Below are 21,195 nucleotides of genomic sequence, written 5' to 3'. Positions count from 1 at the left end.
TCGTAATTCACAATGACAGCTCATACATCCCTGCTGAAACGTGATACTGCGGCTTTGCCGTCTTGTATGAAGCTTTCATACATCGGCGCAATCGTGGTAGGAGAGCACTGCTGGCCTGTCTGCTATGCATTCACCGAATCTTTCTTTCCTTTAGGTCGAAGCCTTTTTATATGGTGCGAGTCTTGTGTTCCCAATATTCGACCGAATTATGTATACATGACAGGGGTGTATCTTGTCTTATTTTACAATTGCTCCTACGTTCTTTTTGTCCGCAGGCATCGGAAACGTCGATGGCATCATCAAATTCTCGCTACGGTTATGTTTGGACTCTCCACCGCGCACTTGGGTTTGAATATCAACTCGCTGTCCCACTGCGGTGGTCCGTATCTCTCCTTGGCAAGATTCCTGCTTTACATAACGAGCAAGTGAGCAAACACTTTATTGAAAATGCTCTGGTGAATGAATGTCTGAAGCGCCATTTTGTCTTCTTTCCTTGTAGCGCCTTTTCTGAGCGCGCAGGTGTATGACACTCACGAAAAACACAGATCTTCCGTTGCTCTTCTCTTTGGAGCAACACGTGGCGGGTTATCTTCGCCCCTTGCGTCTGTCTATTCTGTTCATCAGGTTTGTAGTTTGTTTCTGGATGAAACTATGGAACTATCTCATTTTGCGTTGCTTAGTCTATGGATACCTTTTTGCTGCTTCGGCTGTCACCAATTTGCCTGTGCGAGAGCCATTCCCTGTCTTTCTTTGGATGACATTCGGAATCAACGCATACGTCACCGTCTTGACTAGTAAATTCCAAAAAAATTCAGCATGAAATCCTGACTGACCATAACCATTATAGTGGGGCGTGTGTGGTGGATTACACTACATGCTGGCTTCATTTTGGGAACAAGGCTTCCAAGAAGGTACTATGCGGCCGTGTAAGGAGGAAATGTGTTGCCTGGCGTAAACTCACATTTCTCACAGGGTGGAGTCAGGAACTCCCTACACAACCTGTGTCCTATTGTATGCGATGTTCTCATCAGCAGCGCCTCACAGTGACAGTCAACACATCCTTCATGGAGCGTTGGTGCAAGTTTCGGTACGTTCCCTCCGGAATGTGTGAGCTTGATGGTTTATTATCATTGTAAAAGGGTATCGCTCACGCCCTTATCACTGTACACCTCTCCCTTGGTCACGGTGTCCAGGATGTTGAGACAATAGTGACGATGGCACAGGCTGAACAACTAGAAGGATCGAGCACACCGGTTCTTGATACAGTTTTCAGCACTGTTGGAAGTGGTCCTCCAATTTCTAATCAAACTTCACAGGCACCAGAGGACCGAGCTACACGAGATATTGAAAGTGTCCGAGTCGAGACTCGCGAAAAATCAGCCCAAGGAGAGGCGTTCGAGGTTTTGTAAAGTGTCTACTCTCATTGAGTGTCATGAATCTTAAAATTTAGCAAGGTGTCTATAACAACACAGACGTGACAATCTTCTTATTTTTCTATCTCTACAGGTATCGTTTGTTGGCAGCACAAGGTCACCCCCGTGTAATAGTTTTCTGCCTAACAAGTAATAGATGTCATCGATGAAAGATTGTGCCAGGCTTGCCGATGCAACTCCATTCAACGTACTAACTTGAATTTTTTTCAAGGGAAGAACTATAGCAGTCTTCTGCGCATAGACTTCAAGTTGGTATTTACTTCCTCCCTTTTAGGTCCTCGAAGTCTGACCGCACAAGTTCAACCAAATTTCGCTCCGTCAGTCACGACTTTCAATTACCGGGCCTTCTTGAAAACGTTCGAGAGCATCGGAATCGCGATATGTCCATCCTTGCTTTCAAGCGGTAGCTGCCTCTCAGGTGTCAAGGAAACCAGACCCATCTTGGGTTCGTCAATAACGTGTCCACCCAGCGCCAGGCGCTCATCCAAGACTCCAAAGTGAACCGCGGGAATGACCGAGGTGGTCCATGAATGCAGTCATGATATTGGCCCTTGCCTCCGAGGAAAAAAATGTCCCCATGCAAGTAATAACGGCTTGTTGATCCCAACTAAGGATGCACTGGATGATGCAGAAATGGGGTGGGTGTTTTGAAGTCGAGGGTTCCAGCTTGATGCTGGGTCTGTAGTCTTCTATGACTTGAAGGCATGCTTGAAGCATGGCAGCTACAAAGCGATTGAAATCGGGCCGATATCAGGTCAGCTGGCTGGTGGTTTCGCACAATCAGCGTATCATATAGACGCTTCGTGTAGATATGAACTTCTCGGCGCCATTTGCTGCCGAAATCGATTAATAGATTTCATGGTTGGCGCTTTTAGAGGTCTTTCAATACAACATGTCAAGCTATGGCTATGCAAGCGTCTTTCTGTGACATATCCCGTTTGGTTTGAATCTAAATATATGAATGGGTAGATAAGAACATAGGCAGAATGTGAAGAATAAAAGGGGACACCAACTTGTTGTGAAGGATTCCGGCGCCTCGCCATCTATCTGCAGCACCGACCACTGAAAGACCACTCAATGGCATCATCCCAATCGCCCGATGAAGCACGGCCTGAAACAGCAACGACAGAATCCAAAGAACAAGTGGTGGCACCCATATCGCCAGACGAAGCGCTCCCGGAAACGTTAACGGCAGAATCTAAATCGCTCGATGAAGCGCGCCCGGAAACATTGACAACAGAATCCAAAGAAGAAGCGACGACGTCCAAGTCGCTCGATGAAGCGCGCCCGAAAACATTGACAACAGAACCCAAAGAGCACGAGATAGCATCCACACCGCCGAACGAAGATGCTCAACCAGAAGAGATTGCGACCATTGAAGAGACCACCCCCAGCCGGCCGCACCTCTTCCACGGGACCCCAAGCCAGATGGAGACGCAGTACGTCAACATGCTGCTCGCAAAGGACAAAATCCACATGATCTACAACGCACTCGCGGGGTTTTTCACGTGGATCCTTCTTGCGGGATTCATCTTGTTCCCGGGCACCTTCACGAGTTTGCAGAGTGCCAATTTGGGGTCGACGGGAAAGGAGGTGTTGGATGCCATTAAGCATGTCCCTTTGTAAGTGTATACGGGCCTTAAATATAGATATGTAGACTGAGAGCCCTTTGCGTTTGCCCAGATACATCATTGGGTGGGCGTGCTGTGGAATTGGCGGTTTGGGGATGCTGTGGCTTTGGTGGAGGTGGAGGAACAACTACATCTGGCTGGTGGACAGGATCTTCTTGTGAGTGGCTTGCGTATCCAGCAGCGTGTGTGTTGCGTCGATCAATTCATGTTCTCCTCCTTCTCAGACCAGGCTTCCTTAACTCCCTCGCAGGTGTCATATCGACACTTACCAATACGTTAGGAGTGCAGCACAGAACGTTTTCGGCCAGTGCCAGGATAACGCTCATCATCACTTCCTCCGTAACAGTAGCATGCGGGATGTTGGTCGTTGCGTATAGCTTCTGGATGTTGAGACGGGTGAAGATAAAGCACGATAGGCACATTGGTACAATGAGAGTTGGAAGATACGGTGAAGGGAAAATTGAGCAGATGAATGTTCATGGTGAGCAGGGAGTATAGGTTGGGGACCATGGCAGCGAACGCCAAGTCGAATCATGGTTGTCACTATCGAAAGTTTATGTATGAGTTTGCGGACTTGAAATTGATTCATAAGGTACCACCGCCTTTGGTTCACCTCGCTGTACTGAAGGAAGGACGCTCATAAGTACTTGAGCTCAAAGACGCCAACTCTTGACGGACGGAGTCTCGTCGTTTTTCGATACACGAAAGCCCAGTGGGCCGTGGGCATCCATGATGCGATCTAACGACCCCGCAGTATATACCTATACCAGAGCCGACGCTGAAGGATTGTGGAGTTGGGATTCAGTCCTTAGTACTTACAAGCGATTGAGGTAGAAAGCGACTGCGGCCAATCAGTGCATGAGATGGTCCAGGTAACCGTCGGCGGCGCTGACCGGGTTTTTGCTCAATCGTTACGCCAATCTCAACTCTGCGCAGACTCTTTGTGGACACAAGCAACCCATCTTCGCGCGTACCTCGGTCGTGAATGTCCAGCTTGGGTGGTTCACGATTATCCAGCCTGTGACCCGTCGCCAAGTATGTGGTGGATGTGCAGCTTGGTGGGTCACTGATATCCAGTCCAGCATAATGTGTTGCGGGCATGCAGTATGGGAAAGTGTCGTGTCCAGGTACGCTGGTATTGAGATGAGATAGAAAGCGATTGCAGTCAACCCTCGAGATCAGTGTATGAGATGGTCCAGGTAACCGTCAGCGGCGCTGACTGGGCTTTCGCACAATCGTTACGCCAGTCTCGACTCTGCACGATGATGATACGAAAATGGCTCTTTGTGGACACAAGCGACCCATCTTCGTGCGCAAGGGTCGGTCATGAATGTCCGGCTTGGCTGGTTCACTGCTATCCAGCCGTAGGTCGTGGATGTCCAGGTGAGTCACTGATATCCAGTCCAGCAAAATGTGTTCCGGACATGCAGCAGGGGGAAAGTGTCTGTCCAGGTATGCTGGTATTGAGACTAGGCAGGGCAGCAAGCCCGGTTGAGGTAGAAAGTGACTGCAGTCAGGCCTCGAGATTCCAGACTCCAGGTAACCGTCAACGGCACTGACTGGGTTTTCGCACAATCGTTACACCAGTCTCAACTCTGCACGATGCTGATACGGAGATGGCGCTTGTTGACACGAGCAGCCCATCTTCCACCTTCCAACACCAAGGTTGACCATCAAGGCCGATCTTCGCGCGTACCAAGGGTCGGTGAATGTCCAGCTCACGATTATCCAACCTGTGACCCGTCGTCAAGTAGGTCTTGGATATCCAGCTTGGTGGATAACTGATATTCTAGTCCAGCATCATGTGTTGCGGACATGCAGTAGGGGAAAGTGTCGTGTCCAGGTATGCTGGTATCGAGACAAGGCAGGGCAGCAAGCCAGTGGGTGGCCTTTCGACCATTGATATTGCACCGTTATCAACGCCGACTATTCAATGCCATCCAATCCAATCGATAGCATTCATAGATAACTTTAGTGAATGTTGCTGATATACGGTCATCTTCCACCATGAATCGTGGGACCTGAAATCGTGATGCACGTTCAAGGCTTCCTCGGCCACGCGGTTGCGCTTGCAGGCGCATTGCGGGACACATGGCCTCTTGAAAAGGATATAAATGGGGCAGACGGAGGCAGAGGGGAGGGACAATAATGTTGGCTGGGAAATATCACATCATCATCTGGTCGTGAGGGTTCCTCGAATTCGCCAAGATCTCTATCATCTCTTCTAACCACCACTCAAACTTGAACTCCATCCTCTCGAAGACACAGAGGGAGGATGGCATCCAACGCAAAGACCTCTCCTTCCAAGCCCAAAACCACCACCTCCAACGACCGACCCCACCTAATCCACGCAACCCCAACGCAAATGGACACACAATACGTCAACATGCTCCTCGCACTCGACAGCATCCCACGACTCCACAACATCCTAGCCGGGTTCTTCACCTGGATCCTCTTGGCGGGGTTTGTGTTGTTTCCTGGTACGTTTACCAGTTTGCAGAATGCCAATGTAACGACGGCAGGGGGGGAGGTGGGGAAGAAGGTGTTGGGTGCCGTTGCGCATGTTCCGCTGTGAGTTTTTTTCTTTGGTTTGAGGTAGGAATAAGGATGGAGCTGATTATGGTTGAGGGCGCAGGTTCGTGATTGCGTGGATATGTTGTGGGATAGGGACGATTGGGATGATGTGGCTTTGGTGGAGGTGGAGTAATAATTATATCTGGATTCTGAACCGGATATTCCTGTGTGTCTTCGATGTGGTCTTTGCGCCATCCCATCTCTCCGACTGACGCGTTAATTAGCCCAGGCCTACTCAACTCTCTCGCAGGCATAATATCAACCCTCGCCAACGCGCTCGGTGCACAACACGGCACGTTTTCACGTACGGCGAGGGTGACCATCGCCGTAACCTCAGTCGTAGCCTTTGTATGTGGGGTATTGGTCCTGGTGTATAGTTTGTGGATCCTAAGGAGGGTCAAGGCGAAGCATGATAGGGAAGTTGGAATAGAGCGGGCTGGGAAACATGGTGAAGGGAGGGTGGAGAAAGTCTAACGAATTATTTGCCTATTTACTTACGCGACATACGGACTTTTAAAATTTCTATGCTACGTGACACGTGACACAACTACCTTTTCCTTTCGTTCTCGTCTCGCTGTCCTTCGTTGCACTTTCGCGTTAGGCGTACTCATAAAGATGCGCGACGGCGGGGTGTTTTCTATCCGTCGGGCTTTGCCTCGCATGGTACGTACGCATTGCCTTCCATCTTTCTCCACAATCCAGCTAACCTCTTTCCCCAGAGCTGGTCCCCGAAAAACCTATTCAACCTCTGGCACCGCACCATAGGACCCAAATCCGAAGAAATCACATTCAAACTCACAACCGGTGAAACCCTCTTCCAACAGCGGTGGAGGTCCAAAGCAGCTGTAAGAGCGTATCACGGGGACTACATCCCTGAAAAGGTGTTCAAGCGTTGGTACCTCCCCGAGACTATCCCAGACGTGCGGCCGCGTCGGAAGATTTTGTCCGGGGATGATAAGGCTTCTTTGGAAGAGTTTGCGAAGCGGAAGAAGAAGGAGAAGGATTTGGAGGAGGAGATGGAGAAGAAGGGGATGGCGCCTGTTGGGAGTTTGATGTTCTCTGAGGTGGAGAGACGGATCGACGTTTTTATTTTTCGGTGTTGCTTTGCGCATAGTATTTATGAGGCTAGGAGGTTGGTTATTCATGGGAATGTGTTGCTCAATGGGAAGAAGGTTCGTTTTTTTTTCCTTCACGTTGGAACTGAAGAATTCATTTTACTCTATTTTAGCACAGTAACGCAAACACACGCTTAGCACCAGGCGACATGGTCTCCGTCGACCCCTCCGCCATCCGCTTCTTCAAGCCCCCCCACGGCGAGTACGACGACGTCATTGGGACCGTCGCAGAAAGCAAAGCGAATGCGGGTTCTCCACCTGCAGAAGGGTCCCCAAAAGGAACCGCCGCAGAGCCGCCACAAGGGGACAGCAAACCCGTTGAGTCACTCACCCCATTCCACCTGCCCACCTACGCCTCGCCCTGGCTATTCATCCCCGCGTACATCGAACCCTCTTTCCCCACCTGTTCGGCCATATACGTCCGCCACCCCACCGCGCGCCCCGGGTACTCTGAGATCCCCACTCCGTATGACGCGGACGGAGCGTTGGTGCGATATGCATGGGAGTGGTACGTGCAGCGGAGACCACGACTGAGGACGGCGAGTCAGCTGGCGAGGATGCCGGAGGATAGGGCGTTAGCGATGAGGGAGGACGTTGAAGATGGACGCAGGCATTTGAAGTTGGATATTGGCCGGCTTGAGAGGGTTTCTAGGATGAAAACCAAATCCAAAAAGAAAGCGGCTGGTCCTAGATCTAGACGTGCGTAGTAGTGAATATAATTAGCCGTGAGAAATTTTGATCTTCGTTGAAGCATGATCGAAAAAAGCGGGTTGTTGTGACGAAACGCGCAGCGGGCCCAGGGCTAGCTTCAAGTTAAATACACATACCCTCAAAAAATAACCCCTACCCGGATACCAAAAACAATGTCGACTGTAACCGTCCCAGACTGCCTTCCAACTCCACGACCAGACCACCGCTCAACCAGGCGCCCCTCCTCCAAACTCGGCGTCTTTCTTTGGCGCAGGAGGATGTGGTTCGAGTCGACATTTGTTCTATCTATGTTAGAGCCATGGGAGAAGTTTTTAATGCGTTAGTTATCCCTTTCTAGCGCCTTCCGCCTCATAGTCAACGTTCGCTGACCCAATAACCCCCTTTCCAACAGTAACGATATTCACCGTCCTCTTCATCCTGGTCGTCACAGGCCTATTCAAATACCTTCCCCACCACCTCGTCATCATGCGCGGGAGGGCGATGTATTACCTATGGGGCCAAGAAGGCGACGAGCGTATCCTGTGGCAGTGGCTTGGCCTTGCTTCAGGGGATATGGGCAAAGATCTTTATACGGGTGGATTGTTGGGGGAGTTGTAGGCGCTGGTGAGTGTTTGCTCTCCTGCGTTGTATGTAGAGTCATTCTAATTGGCGAGCAATCGTTCCAGGTTGTAAAATTTAATTTTTAGGATGTTTTTGACGTTTCGTTTCTCATTTGCTTCCCCTTTGCATGGACATCGTATACTTACGCATACCCTCGTCAATAATAATAATATCATGTATGGCACTCCTCGATGTTGTGGCGGGCTCTCGCCCTATCATTGTGCTTCCCCCTGGGGCCTGGAGCTGAAGCGCTGCAGGCTTCATGGTTTGGTACTATCACGTACTAACATTCCCATTCAATGCATATTGTGTGGGGTTGTCCACTGGAAGTACAACATCACCGACATCTTTAGAAGCGACTCCCGTCTTGGGACAGCAATCATACAGCCGCGTCAAAAGAACTCAAGGAGTTTTGTGAAAAGATCTCGGTATCTAACGTGGAGGAGGATCGGCTGAAGATACCAGAAAGCAAGAGTGGTCTGCAGCCACATATGCTGATGCATGTGATATGCGTCACCTCAACCACCTCCCATCCATTCGTGATGAGCGAGGGGATTCTCCGTGGCGAAGACGAAGGCCAAACACCTTCCAGCTAACGAGGTATCAACAGACCAGATTCCAAAACACTCCGCTTAGTGATTTTATTTACTTTTGGAGCTCTACGGCCAGGCATTGCCTTCCCGCCCCTTCTCACTTGTTGCATATATAGTCATACTTTCTTTTTCATATCCTTTTATTCTTGTTCACCGCAGTACTATCTCTTACGAACACTCATTCCAGGGTGCCTCTCCACAAGTAAACAAAATCACTATGCGGAGCGTTTTGAAATTTGGTCTATCGATACCTCGTTAGCTGTCAGTTGCACCCATTTTTCTTCCTCCTATTTCTCATCTAATCCCACTCAGTTACACTTCAGTACCAGTTATAGAGCCACCACATAGTTTTAACAACACTCTGGATGTGTTCCACTGACTTAACTCGTCATAAGTTATCTTCGAGGTTGTAAACAGCTATTCGACGCATTCTAGCGGAGTTGATTTGAATTAGCCCATGCCGTAGCAATGCCGTTTCACCCATCCTGCTTTGCCCTGGTTGAATCTGACGTCCGCCATCGGTGGATCTGACACCTCTTGGTCAGGTGGGTCATGACAACATTTTAAGCTTATCTGTGGCAATCTGGGCCGTCTTCTTGTGCCATTCCAGCTAAACTCATATCGATAGACCCACTGCGCGAATATAGTGTTTAGCCGCTTTGTTTATGTTGGTGCCTGCACAAACAGGCTTTACCAAACCCGGAACCTGCTTATTCCAGGAAAATGTGAGATTTCACTGGGCTGAAGACAGGCAGACATGAATACAAATTGATATTCGATGTCAGCAATAATGCGTCGACGGTTTCCGATGGCTATGATAGAGGGAAACTAGCAGGACACGAGTTGAACAAATATTTAAGGTTGAACTTCCTCGGATTTATGACCACGTTTAGTTAGTTTTATTTGTTCGTATAAACAAGGTGGCTGAGCGCTGCATTTGCAAAGTGGGTCTATCGATGTGAGTTTAGCTGTCATGGATCCTACCCTGGATCAGCTGTTCGAAGTGTCAAACTTCTTTTCGACCTTACTCCCACTAGTATGTAAAGCCTGGTGCAATGAGCTACTCTGCGTATCTTCCCTTGCCCGCAGTGGATCCCGACACACCAGCGGATGCTGAGATGGATACCGTCACCAGCGTTGATCGAGTTCCTGGATCCCAAATCAACCGTGACGAAGACATAGACCAAAAATCGACTAACAGTATCGTTCGCGTGGATGACGCGGTGTCTGGCTTGGTCAGGTTCCGCGCTAGGTGAATATCTTGTTGAATCACTTCAAATTTGGCGTCTGCGTATTGAAATCTATCCCAGTTACCATGGCGCACTGTTCTTCAATCTGTCGGCGTTTCTTATCCCGGCTGTCTATGGCACACTCTCAAAGATGTGGATCGCCAACATTGATGCGTCACTGGTCTCTACAACAGATGCTTTTACTTGTAAGTTCAAGGTTTTTGGTTGTTCAGGCGTTGTGACTTGACCTATTTTCCGTTAGATTTTTCCTGCATTATCGAGGTTCTGAATGAAGGATTGCCCAGAGCTGCTTGGTGCGATATTATTTCAGTTGAAATGTATAAAATAATCATCCAATCCTCAAGGTCGACTATTGGGAGTGGAGATATGACGAAAGACACAGCCGAAGAGCTGTTACATCGCCTCTCTTTGACGTATACCCTCATTTCCATTCAATCTATCCTTGGCTTCCTCCTTTCCGTCATTTTTCTCTTCGCTGCTCCAGGTTTTGTCGGAGCCTTCGTGCCTGGCAAGGTCCGTGCAACGTCGGTCAAGTATATCCGAATCCTGGCCTTCGATTCACTGGCAAGCACTCTAAACACGGCTGTCAGTCTGGGCACACGAGCGCTTGACAAACCGGAGTAAGTCAAATTTCCTTTGAAATCATCATCCCCCTGGTGACCCGTTCTTGGTCCAGTGTACCGCTCTTGATGTCTTCCGTCCAAACTTTGATCCAGATTTTTCTCGAACTTGCGCTAGTCTCGACTGTACATGTCAAAGGGTTCACCCCCAGTATCCATACAGTCGCCACCATCAAACTTGTATGCGAGTACGCATTTTTATTGACTTCACACGTACGACATTCTTCACCACCTTTAATATCTTTTAGCTTCACTGGTGCAGTGGTCGGTCTGCTCTACTTCCTATACCTTTCCCGAAAGGCCACCGCCCATATGGACGCGAAGCGTCTCACCTGGTTCTCTTACGCGTCCCTTAAGGAGCTCATCTTGCCAGGACGATGGACGTTCACAGAAAGTGCAATTAGAAATGCGATATAGTGAGTGACTATTGCGCCTCGATTTCGTCACTTAAAATGATATCCGTAGCTTATGGCAAATCCACGGTGTCGTTTCGATGGGACAAGCTTACGCGACAGCGTGGGGTGTTTTCAACACAATTCGTTGGGGTCTCATCATGGTTCCTGTCAACGCCCTTGAAGCTACTTCAAATGCCTTCGTCGGCCACCGTTGGGGTATCTATCAGAGATCCAGACACACCCCGTCTTCGCGTGCTTCGTGGTCAGATATAAGATGTGAATATATTCCATATTATTTTTTGGCAGATGTTCCTCAATAGATTTTAATAGTTATCTCGGCTCCCGCCATTCGATCAGTCCTTATTGTTCTCCTCGTTGAGGGCCCGATGTGTGTTGCCCTTTCTGTCCACGGGGCTGGACCATTTGCCCGCTACCTCTCAAATTCGGATGAGGTCGCGGAAATTACAGCTATGATGTGGAGAAGCATCGACTGGTGCTACATCGCGTATGGGATATCAACTCAGCTTGCCACAGTTTTACTCGCCACAGAGACAAGATGGTATTTTGCTACTTTGTCGTCGTCTGACAGGCTCACAAATTTTTTTGTAATAGGTATCTGTATCAATCATTGGTCTCGAACATCTTCTATGCTCTTCCTTGGGCAATCGCACTGCCTAAAATCGGTATAACGCCCGATACAGCCTGGACATACCATAAATGGGTCTTGTGAGTGTCCAGCGTTTCGTGCTTCAACTCCAATTCACGCATTTCTTTGGTAGTGGTGGGAGCCTCGTTGTTAGTCTTGGAATCATAATTGTGGTGGATGGAATATGGGTGGTTCGGCTTCATGGATGGCGGTTCTTGAAGTCTAGCTCCCTCATATCAGCTGGAAGGCAGGGTTAGACGCGATATAACATACTCTTTACCCCTTTACCCGTTCCTTCTGCCCTGTTTCTCGTTGTACAACCTATTCCCTTCGCCTCTTGATTCTGAATCATCGTATAATGATCCATAAATTGGAGAAGTAACTTTTAGCCGATTTTTTTGGAGGCAATTTCTATCCAACAATAGTCCGGCGTGTAACAGGATCCTCATATCCTCAAATTCAGCAAAGTGGCAAAGCTTACACACAGTGCAGGCAGCGTCACTTCCCGGACCTGCGGTCTACTTCCCGTCTCTGTGGTCTCTCACGATTAGCGATTCATGGCTCGACAGGAAACACGCCGATTTCATCGCTTTAAAAGGCTGCCTGATCGAACGGTTTAAAAAGAAGGTGAAAATCCGCTCGCTGAAGCTTTATGACTGCTATTATCTGTCGAAAGAGTGCATCAAAGAGCTTGAGGAAATCGTCGTCAATGTTGCATACACCATAAGGCAATCAGATATTTCCGAGTACGAGTCGTCCTAGGTCCGTTTGGTAACTGCCAGTGCCTGTGACCAGTAGGAGAGACTAATACGTGGGTTATCATGTCGATATTTCAGCGGTCTATACTTACAAATATCTTGTTCCTACATAAGCTTTCTTCCATGGAGCCTTACTCAGGAAACATTCCCGGGAGAATCTGAAAATAAGATTCTGGTGAACGCTTTCGAGCATCTTCCTTTAGATCACATCACTGCACTTTATATACGCAAATTCGAAGCATCCAGGAAGCTGGGAACATATACATGATACCCAATTCCTACGATCAAGTACATGTACAACTACACACACAGTTGATTCTTCTGCTCTACATATGTACAAGTTAACGTACATATGTACAAGTTAACGTACATCTTGCCAATAACATACGTATACATAAGATCCACTACCACCCAAACACCCTATTCAAAAAGCGTCAGCTTAAACACTCACTGCAAGAAGAAAAACCCACTCTTCATGAACCTCAATCCCCCCAACCTGATCCCTCCTCGTCGGCTCAACACTCCCCACAGCCTTAACAACATCATCCGCAAGCTCCACAGGCCCACACACACCCACCACAAGCCCCATAATCCTCTCCTTATCCTTGATCCCGGACCCCAGACTAACAGCACGACACAACGTCGAATCAATCACCTTCGCAATTCTTGGCCGGCCAGGAGCAAGTGATATGCCCGGGTGATAAAAGTCAGGCGGGAACGGGAACTTACCCACCGCCGCGCGGGTGTAGTACACCGATATATGTAACGGCGTGAAGACGCTTTGTTGGACTAGGGTCGTGAATGTGGGGAGCAGGGGAACGAGGGACGCAGGATCTTGGACTACCCAGATGAGTTCGATGATTTTGAGCCTGCTTTGGCCTTTTAGGTCTTTCTGTACGAGGTCTTGCACTGTTGAGAGGGCGAATGTGATTCCGCTACCTCCAACTACGAACACTGCGCCTGAGAAGCTCGCGAAAATCGTGTGTCCAGGGCCGCCTAAAGAAAGAGAAACAATATGAATTTAGCCCAATCGCAGGACGCGGGGTCAACTCACCGTACGGCCCCTCAATCATAACCTTAATGTCCCTACCAACCCCTCCCTCAGTATACCCACCCTCTTTCGCAATTTCATAAAGCTTCTTCGTCCACGACCCCGTCTTCTTACACATCAACACGAGGCCTTCCTGGCCTCCACTCATACTCGCAATGGTGAACGGATGAATCTCAGTCCACCCCCACCACCCCATTCCCATGGAAAGCACGCGAAGCCGGACGTGCTGCCCCGCACGCCAGCCCGCGTTGATCCCGTGCACCTCGACGCGCGTGAGGTCCAATTGGGATATGGGCCGGATCGTGGCGGTGTGTATCCGTGATTTGACTAAGCGGAAGAGGAGGTCGAAGCCCATGATACCGGCACAGGTGAAGACGTAAGGTGCCATGGCTACTTTGTGGAGGTAAGCCTGTTTACGCGAGTTAATCAGAAGAGTTTGTGGATAAGAAGAAGGGGAGGCTTACTGCGGGAAGGATGAGGATGAATCCGATGATGTGAGTGACGAGAAAGATGTTGTAGGCTTTTTGTCTCCAAAAAGACGTCGAGAAAAAGAAGATCAGGTCGACGCAAATGAGGGTAATCAAGCCCCATATGCTAGATGGACGAAGGATATTTTGCTGGAAAGTACCCGTAAGAGACCACACGTAAACTGGAGGGTGATCAATTTATGCTTCCGTGAAGGGTATAACTGAAACTAACAATAATGGATGCTGTGGATGTTTGCAGCCAGCACAATCAATCTCCCTGCAAACCTGTGCAGAAAGTTGAACTTTTGGAATAGTCAATTCATAGTTGTTATATTGCACAAACAAAGGGAACTAACCTTCTCATACCCCAAACCCATTAACCAGCCCAGAAGATTATTCTTTTGGGAAAGGGCAAAAATAAAGGGGAGTTGCGCGATGGCGACCCAGCCAGTGCGGTCTGCTGCCAAAAAGAGATTCGACTTGTAAAAGGAAGCGTATATGAGGACCCAAAAGTATATCGTCATAATCAGAAACTGTGCGACCGAGTAACCTGGGACGATTCTAGCACGAAGAGGCGCAACGAGGGGCCGTACGAAGCGCATGCACGACGCGATGTGCGTCGGATAAATTGGCACGATCTGTGCACCATGCCTATCAAGACGCTTCATCTTGGATGAAGACCCAGACGTATGCGAGGAAGCCGACGAATGCGAGTCTTCCGACCACTGCCCCTTCAACGGCGGGGGATAGGCGTTCTTGAACCCTTGGACGATGGTCGTGGAACGACGGTAAGGAACGTGGCGAAGGAAATGACCATTGTACCAATCCGACGAGCTGAAGAGTGCGATCGCTTGAGGTAACCTCGAGACGACGACGCACGCTAGGAGAGCGACGAGGAATAGATCGACATGATAAACGAATGTAGCGTCGTTGACGGGGTCAGGGTCCGTGATCACTGGTAGGCCGCCAGCGGCCAGATTGTTGGCATCGGCGAGGGTGGACATCGTCGTCAAAGTGCAGCTCTCTCAAGGGCCTGACACCGACGCTTGTGCTCTGCGTGAGGGGATCGTGAAGGGAGAGGAAAAGAAGGGGAATTGGGTGGTTCTCGATTTTGCGCCGAGAGTGAAAATTGGTGGGTAAACGTAAAAAAAATAGTTCCGCACCTACGGCCTTCGAAGATGTAAGAGAGGGGCTTCGGTACTATAAGTACCGCCATTGTAGGGTTAGCGTGGGCATCGTGCGTCGCTGATTGTGCGTGCTGCGCGACTGGAACATGTTAGGCGCGAGGCAGCGGGGATGCATGATCTACGGTTGGCGAGCAGGGCCAGGTCTGTTTTGACGTCCAGAAGTTATATAACTTATAAGAAGCGATATTTTTATCTCTGGGGTCCATGTATCAAAGGCTGTGACATTCATCGTCACAATTAATATAGTTCTTTTTAATATAAACGATTTATTCCCGGACATCGCTGAGCGCTTCGAGCAGTAGATGTAGTTTTCGGTGTTCGCATATGTACGGTGCGCCAGGATTCACATTTCTCATGTGGGGATCCTGGTGAATTTGCCGTGCCGTCCACGTCGACATATTTTATTAATTTCTGTATCTCCTTATGTTTTCTCCTTATGTTTTTTCTGAAATACATGTTTTGCGCTTCCAGTGTTTTGATCTTTCTCACGGAGACAAACAAGAGACAAACCTAGTACCCGCTATTGGAGCACATCCACGAACTGGCAGCCCTGCATTTTCCGTTGCTTTTCCTCGCTGTGTTCAACGCGAGAGGGTACTAGGACTTGCGGGTTAGGACCATCTCTACCTCTTGCTTGCGTTGCCTTTTCCATGTGCTTCCTAGTGACACGTTTCACGATGGTGCGTTTCGCTAAAGCTTACCCATCTTCTCACCTTGCGCTGAGCTGGGGCGGGGAGGGAAGGTATACCTTGCGCTCTATGTACAGTGCCTATTCTTACACGCAATGCAGATGTACACTACAGACTCAGATGACATGGACGCACTCACCTTCAACGCGCCCACTGGCATCTTGTTCCGATATTTAACTTTCCCAGAGGCGAAGAAGCAGCCTATCAGCGAGATAAATCTTAAGGAGGCCTTTGAAGTGCTTGTCATGAACATGAGTCAAGTAGCTGCCTTTCTCTTCGTTTTCCTCCATATGCTAACCATCATTGCAAGTTGTTTGATCAATGTATCCCCCTTGGACGCGACTACCTCGAGCCCATCAAAGACGTCGGTCCGAAATTCGCACTCAAGCTGATACGTGAGTATGGAGCGTCGTGAAGCGCTTGAGAGAAAAGTGAGTTCTCGTTACCACGCACATGCCGTTACTGATTCTCTTCCAGATCCACCATACAAAAAGCAGCTCAGGCTACCGTCGACTCGGACGAAGAGTCCGAGCATGAAGAGGAAGACGAACCAGCGCCAACGAGCGTGGAAGCTCAAAGTCCTACACCTGATGACTCCAACGGGGGTAAAGTACAGAGGCCTTAAAGTCGAGGGTATCGAATGGATGCAGGAGAAACAGAGGATAGTCGAAGAGCGCCAAGTGCACTCGTCGTTGGGGGTGGTGCTTTGGGTATTCGTGAGTTTCCGCCATTCAACGCATGGACTATGGATGACGATGAAACAGCTGAAAACGAGAAATGCGGCCTATAAGCTCTACTCAACCCCTAGCTGCGCCCTTCCCACCGCCATGCCATCTCTCCCTCTCCACCACGAACATCGCACCGCGTATCGTCACCAGCGTCCACGTGTCTTCCTCCACAGGCGTCGACGCAGCATCCGCTTTCTTCGTCGGGACATACGGCCGTGCCCACTGCGAACTCCCCGTCGCACTAGGAACACACAGGACTAGCGAAGGCTACTGCTGCTGGGGAAGGGATGATGGGAGCAGCGGGGGCAGGCTTGGGTTTAGGCATACCGTTGGCAGCTGCTGCGTTTGCTGCGTTCATCCATGCATACTTTCCACCTAGGCCTGCTACTTGTGTTGCTACGGCATTGTACATTTTCTTGCACATATTATATTTCTAGGGATTACTTACGCTTTACTGCTACATACTAATGCTACCTGAAAAGTGTGACACATATGGTACATATATTCATTGTGAATACGTTGGAAGCGGTGACAAGGACCCCAGGCTCCTGTCAAATTTTTTCGGATCAGGCTCTATCAGGCTTCAAACAGACCTGACCCTGCTCGCCAACCGTAATGATCACTACTTGCTATTTTCGGAGCTGCGCTAGGATCGTCACATGATGTTCTCATGATCACCTTTGCCGCACCCTTTTTCCAAGGAGGGGTGACTTCTAAGTTCTAATACATGCTTGATCTGGGTTTCAAGGTCTTTACAGCGCTCCCACTGTGTACTGAGATTCCACATTTAGATTCTCATCTCTCTCAGGGGTACAATGGATGAGCGTGTCACAAAAAAGTAACTACACCATCTACATTGAGGTTTGAACGAAGACAAAAAACGTGCACATCTATGGGGAGGAATTATTAAATAATCAATCGTTGGATCGAGGACGATAAGTTTGAGCGTCCATGCCCATTGGACGAATTTGACCATCTCGAGACCGAAGGCCGGAGGCTGACCGTGTAGGAAGAGAACCATAGGACTCGGCAGCAGAAAGTCAATTTACTCCCGGGATACATCACTAAAAGTCCCAAACACCTATTAGCACAACACAGTAAGAGGATACGAGAAGAGAGCCCACCGTCCAAATAGCTTGACCTTCACCCAGTCAGTACCAACGAGCGTACGATTGCGAAGGGAGAAAAGTGTGCTGAGATACGCGCTTCTCCAGAAGAGGTAGGTGGCAACGCCTCCGCTAGCGATCTGGTTGAAGGTTCAAATGAACAACAGTTCAGGTATAAAGGAAGATAAGACTCACGTTTCCGTTCATGAAGGGTAAATCAGCAATCGCCTTCTCCGAGCCGATATACCTATACCACGCACACCCCCATCAGCCCCTTTACCAAGGGAGGAAACAAAAACCACTCACGCCAAAGATCCCTGATGCGAATAATGGAACGGCCTCAACTTAATCTTCGCCGATTGGTTCCTAACGCTCTCAATCTCCGCTACAGCAGCTTTCTTCTCCTCCTCTCCCTTAACCTGATCAATACTACTCTCGAGCTGATGCAACATATTTTTGAGGTTCTCCTTCTTCGCCAGGCTGCCTAGGACACGCGCGAGGTAGGCACCTTGTTGAGAAGCGACTTGGGCGGTGGGTGCGTAGGACGTGGCGGTGCAGTCGCCGATGGCGAAGATGCTGTCTTGGGCACCTTGCATTCTTAGGTAGTCTGCATGAAGAGAGAAGATATGTTGAATGAAAACATAGAAGTGAAGGGGGACGAACCGTCAACGAGGAGACCACGCCTGTTGGTTTGTGTTGTGGGGAGTTTAGCCATTAGGTCTTGAGTGAGCTTTCGGCCTTTGTTGCCCTGCATGACCGTATTATGATACCGTCGAGATTACACATAGTTGAGCACTTACAGCAGCCCAAACGACCATTCCACAAGGCATCTCCTGGATGCTTTTATCTGGCATCTGAAGGACCACACTTTTCTCCTTGACCTATCACACCATGTCAAATCAAGTCGCGTTGCGAAAAGACGCAAAACACTACTGACCTCTTTGACCATGGTCTTTGTCAGAATGTCAATCTTACTCTCCTTGAACGTGGATTCGGTGTAGTTGATGAGCTGTTTGCTGAAAGAGGGCAACACCGATGGGAGGGCTTCGACGAGGGTGATGCGGATTTTGCCAGCAAGTTCTGGATACCAGGATTTGAGATCATCCTACGATTTCAGTGTTAGTGCACGAAGACGAGAATGTATGATAAGATTGATTACCTCGAGGAAATCATGTAGCTCGCCGCTAAGTTGGTAACACAAAGTCAGGATGCATGTTTAGCGGGAAACACAAGTAAAGCACCTCAGTTCGACACCAGTCGGACCACCACCAACCACAACCTATGAACAAATGAGGACGCATCGCAACTCGAAGGACTTGTGAGCATACCATGTGAAGTAACCGGTCGACCTCTTCAGTCGCCTGACCAGGGAATGCGGCAGTCTCAACGCAGTCCATGAATCGCCGTTGCATCTGCAGATAACAGATCAACATAAGCAGCATGAATATGAGGGTGATTAGAACGGACGTTTTCGGCGTCATGTAATTCCTTCATAAAGCACGCATTTTCTTTCACGCCCGGGATGTTGAAGGTTTGCACCTCAGCTCCCACAGCGTAGACCAGGTAATCGTACGGTATTGTAGTTGTCGAGACTTGACCTTGGATTTCCGAGTTGTCTATGTATCAAAAATAGAGTTATTTTGAGTTCCTGTGTAGGAACGGAGTCACTTACCAGCGAAGGTGATAGTCTTGTTGATCGGCTGGAATACATAATTGGTGAGCTTGTCGCCGGCAGAAGGGGAAGCAAGAGACTTGCATCAATATCAGAGGCTTCGGCTTCAATCACGGAGACGGCGCGCTTTTTATGGCGAGTGACGTAACGCGTTGGTTGAATGATAGATCGCGGGTTCAGTGTGCCGACAGCAACGCTAGGCAGCAGAGGGGTGAACAGGAAGTAGTTTTTAGGGCTGATGACGACCTAACCACACGAAAGCAATGAGCTGTGAATCACGCGGTTGGTTAGGATAACACATACCACGTTGTAGTCCGCTGTGTCAAGGGTTTTGAGGAGGCTTGTTGCGCCCCAGCCGCTCCCTAGGACAACCAGCGTCTTCTTTTCGGGGTCGAATGGCATTTGTGCGCCAGGATGGCGCTCGCGCTGTGTGATATAGTAGAAAGCGCCGGTAGTACCGACAAGAGTGATAAGAGTTGTGCGACCAAGAATTTGCAGGAAGTTCCTCCATCTTGATTGAGGTGGGGGCGGGGGTGGTGTTGAAGGTCCCTGGTAAAATTTACGGCTCGTCAGTAAGGCAGTCGGTTGGACATTGGAAGGTCATACAGAAGCTTGTTGGGCGGAGGGAGCTTCACTGGTGGCCAAAGCGCGCCGGATCAGTCGTCCTTGGGCGTATACAGGACGCGTTAGGGCTCTAGACTGAGCGATTGACCTCGCCAAATTCGCTAGTGGGAACAATGAGCTCTTGAACGGCGTGGATCACGAAGAAAGTTAACCTCTGTTCCGTACGGCGTGCATGATAAGGGAAGAACAAGCAAACAAGGGCGGTGGTGGTGGTGGTGGTTACGTTGGAGGAGAAATAAAAGATAGATACGCCTGATAAGCTGTTCCAGGAGGACAGCGGCGTACTTGTTACCGCTTGGTACTCACAATTCCGATACAGTCATTGGTTCTACGAAAAGTTCAGTCTCCCACGCGACGGTTGGTCTAAATTTGGCGGTGCACCTCAAAAACCTGATATCGACTTCGGACAACCGTACGTCGCATTCCTGTGATTTTCGTCCAAAGGACGTCCTTTCCTCCTCGTATACTCTCTTGCCTTTTCTTGCACGAGCTCTTAGATTTCAGGGGCCACATTTTTCGGAATTATCGATCCGGACTTGCGCGCCTTCGCTCCGATAATTGTCGCAAAAGATCTACACAAAAATCTTAAATGCGCATAATTTCAGGCACCGGTATCTTTTCACCAATCGATATCATAGTATGTATATTCTTGGGTCAAGTGGTTCCGCCAGCGGATGAAACGATGATCCTGCTGTTGAGACTTTTCAGCATAGCTATGCTACTGCTATGCTTCGGGACGTTCGCCGCCCCCCCTTTGCGAGCATTTGCCTTGGTTTCGCCGCGCTGAGCATATCGCGCTCAAACATTGAGCGCTTGAGCTCGAAGCTTGGCTCAGTCTTTTGCTTTGTTCCCATTACGCCCTAGAATGTGTTCAGCTGAGTAAAATCCCTTTCACTGTAATTCATGTCACAATATTAAGATATATTCTGACGACGGACTCCCAAAGAATGCCCGTGTGTCAAAGAATGAATCAAACTAATGGAGCAGTACGCTCTGCATGCCCCTCCAACCCAAGACCTCCCACCTTCTATAAAATTCCTTACTGTCTATCTTCTAATCTGCCCCCCCCCATTTTCTCCTTCTTCTCTGCCTCTGTTGTCTGGTTTCACAGGCTCCACAAAGTTGGGATCCACCATTCAAGCAACAGCTCGTCGTAATTGCGCGATCGACCTTCCACTCCGCGTTTGACACCTTTAGTGTGGGCTTCGCAAGCAAGGGACCTAGAGGACGGAAGCCCTTTGTTGTTAATTACTCCACACTGCCTGTCGTAGTCGACTGGCCCCTTCATGCGGCTTTCACGCAGCTGCCTGACTTCATTAAGGACAAAGAACACCTCCCTCATCTT

The 21,195-nt window shown here is 49.2% G+C and overlaps 10 protein-coding genes across 10 annotated transcripts; 6 read left to right on the top strand and 4 right to left on the bottom strand.

Moving 5' to 3' along the window:
- Window positions 1-523: 523 nt before the first annotated feature.
- LACBIDRAFT_315195 (uncharacterized protein) lies at window positions 524-1,209 on the top strand (the record flags this gene model as incomplete). The annotated part of the gene is made up of 4 exons (XM_001889516.1): window positions 524-624; window positions 681-794; window positions 848-1,087; window positions 1,140-1,209. 4 exons carry the CDS (start codon window positions 524-526, stop codon window positions 1,207-1,209), a joined length of 525 nt encoding a protein of 174 aa, XP_001889551.1.
- A 1,301-nt stretch (window positions 1,210-2,510) lies between these two features.
- LACBIDRAFT_315194 (uncharacterized protein) lies at window positions 2,511-3,562 on the top strand (the record flags this gene model as incomplete). Its single annotated transcript, XM_001889515.1, has 3 exons — window positions 2,511-3,043; window positions 3,117-3,221; window positions 3,289-3,562. 3 exons carry the CDS (start codon window positions 2,511-2,513, stop codon window positions 3,560-3,562), a joined length of 912 nt encoding a protein of 303 aa, XP_001889550.1.
- Window positions 3,563-3,717: 155 nt separating this feature from the next.
- LACBIDRAFT_334717 (uncharacterized protein) lies at window positions 3,718-4,165 on the bottom strand (the record flags this gene model as incomplete). The annotated part of the gene is made up of 4 exons (XM_001889477.1): window positions 3,718-3,803; window positions 3,826-3,842; window positions 3,884-3,905; window positions 3,958-4,165. The coding sequence occupies 4 exons, from the start codon at window positions 4,163-4,165 to the stop codon at window positions 3,718-3,720; spliced, it is 333 nt and encodes a 110-aa protein (XP_001889512.1).
- A 1,145-nt stretch (window positions 4,166-5,310) lies between these two features.
- LACBIDRAFT_315193 (uncharacterized protein) lies at window positions 5,311-6,167 on the top strand. The gene is made up of 3 exons (XM_001889514.1): window positions 5,311-5,635; window positions 5,700-5,804; window positions 5,863-6,167. The coding sequence occupies exons 1-3, from the start codon at window positions 5,340-5,342 to the stop codon at window positions 6,110-6,112; spliced, it is 651 nt and encodes a 216-aa protein (XP_001889549.1). The 5' UTR covers window positions 5,311-5,339; the 3' UTR covers window positions 6,113-6,167.
- Window positions 6,168-7,584: 1,417 nt separating this feature from the next.
- LACBIDRAFT_315191 (uncharacterized protein) lies at window positions 7,585-9,140 on the top strand. Its single transcript, XM_001889513.1, has 4 exons — window positions 7,585-7,782; window positions 7,856-8,067; window positions 8,130-8,240; window positions 9,117-9,140. The coding sequence occupies exons 1-2, from the start codon at window positions 7,617-7,619 to the stop codon at window positions 8,059-8,061; spliced, it is 372 nt and encodes a 123-aa protein (XP_001889548.1). The 5' UTR covers window positions 7,585-7,616; the 3' UTR covers window positions 8,062-8,067; window positions 8,130-8,240; window positions 9,117-9,140.
- A 732-nt stretch (window positions 9,141-9,872) lies between these two features.
- Window positions 9,873-11,903, top strand: LACBIDRAFT_186522 (uncharacterized protein; the record flags this gene model as incomplete). Its single annotated transcript, XM_001889512.1, has 9 exons — window positions 9,873-10,092; window positions 10,149-10,216; window positions 10,298-10,527; window positions 10,584-10,715; window positions 10,776-10,943; window positions 10,993-11,198; window positions 11,253-11,481; window positions 11,535-11,648; window positions 11,702-11,903. 9 exons carry the CDS (start codon window positions 9,873-9,875, stop codon window positions 11,823-11,825), a joined length of 1,491 nt encoding a protein of 496 aa, XP_001889547.1. The 3' UTR covers window positions 11,826-11,903.
- Window positions 11,904-12,730: 827 nt separating this feature from the next.
- On the bottom strand, window positions 12,731-14,848 carry LACBIDRAFT_315189 (uncharacterized protein; the record flags this gene model as incomplete). The annotated part of the gene is made up of 6 exons (XM_001889476.1): window positions 12,731-12,746; window positions 12,797-13,322; window positions 13,381-13,786; window positions 13,842-14,026; window positions 14,077-14,146; window positions 14,201-14,848. 6 exons carry the CDS (start codon window positions 14,846-14,848, stop codon window positions 12,731-12,733), a joined length of 1,851 nt encoding a protein of 616 aa, XP_001889511.1.
- Window positions 14,849-15,566: 718 nt separating this feature from the next.
- LACBIDRAFT_315188 (uncharacterized protein) lies at window positions 15,567-16,932 on the top strand. The gene is made up of 6 exons (XM_001889511.1): window positions 15,567-15,711; window positions 15,756-15,773; window positions 15,822-15,980; window positions 16,031-16,151; window positions 16,198-16,436; window positions 16,485-16,932. The coding sequence occupies exons 1-4, from the start codon at window positions 15,682-15,684 to the stop codon at window positions 16,133-16,135; spliced, it is 312 nt and encodes a 103-aa protein (XP_001889546.1). The 5' UTR covers window positions 15,567-15,681; the 3' UTR covers window positions 16,136-16,151; window positions 16,198-16,436; window positions 16,485-16,932.
- Window positions 16,933-17,268: 336 nt separating this feature from the next.
- On the bottom strand, window positions 17,269-20,145 carry LACBIDRAFT_192207 (uncharacterized protein). Its single transcript, XM_001889475.1, has 16 exons — window positions 20,003-20,145; window positions 19,833-19,951; window positions 19,530-19,775; window positions 19,311-19,472; window positions 19,227-19,254; window positions 19,022-19,170; window positions 18,883-18,966; window positions 18,796-18,833; window positions 18,714-18,738; window positions 18,492-18,659; window positions 18,355-18,435; window positions 18,218-18,302; window positions 17,861-18,161; window positions 17,750-17,801; window positions 17,573-17,694; window positions 17,269-17,512 (listed from the first exon to the last, which is right to left on the bottom strand). Exons 1-16 carry the CDS (start codon window positions 20,022-20,024, stop codon window positions 17,494-17,496), a joined length of 1,701 nt encoding a protein of 566 aa, XP_001889510.1. The 5' UTR covers window positions 20,025-20,145; the 3' UTR covers window positions 17,269-17,493.
- An 810-nt stretch (window positions 20,146-20,955) lies between these two features.
- Window positions 20,956-21,192, bottom strand: LACBIDRAFT_315185 (uncharacterized protein; the record flags this gene model as incomplete). Its single annotated transcript, XM_001889474.1, has 1 exon — window positions 20,956-21,192. One exon carries the CDS (start codon window positions 21,190-21,192, stop codon window positions 20,956-20,958), a length of 237 nt encoding a protein of 78 aa, XP_001889509.1.
- Window positions 21,193-21,195: the final 3 nt, after the last annotated feature.

Source organism: Laccaria bicolor, genomic scaffold, assembly GCF_000143565.1.
Source record: "Laccaria bicolor S238N-H82 LACBIscaffold_68 genomic scaffold, whole genome shotgun sequence".
Lineage (NCBI taxonomy): Eukaryota > Fungi > Basidiomycota > Agaricomycetes > Agaricales > Hydnangiaceae > Laccaria > Laccaria bicolor.
The sequence above is the reverse complement of the archived record's forward strand: the minus strand, read 5'-3'. Positions and strand labels throughout refer to the sequence as shown.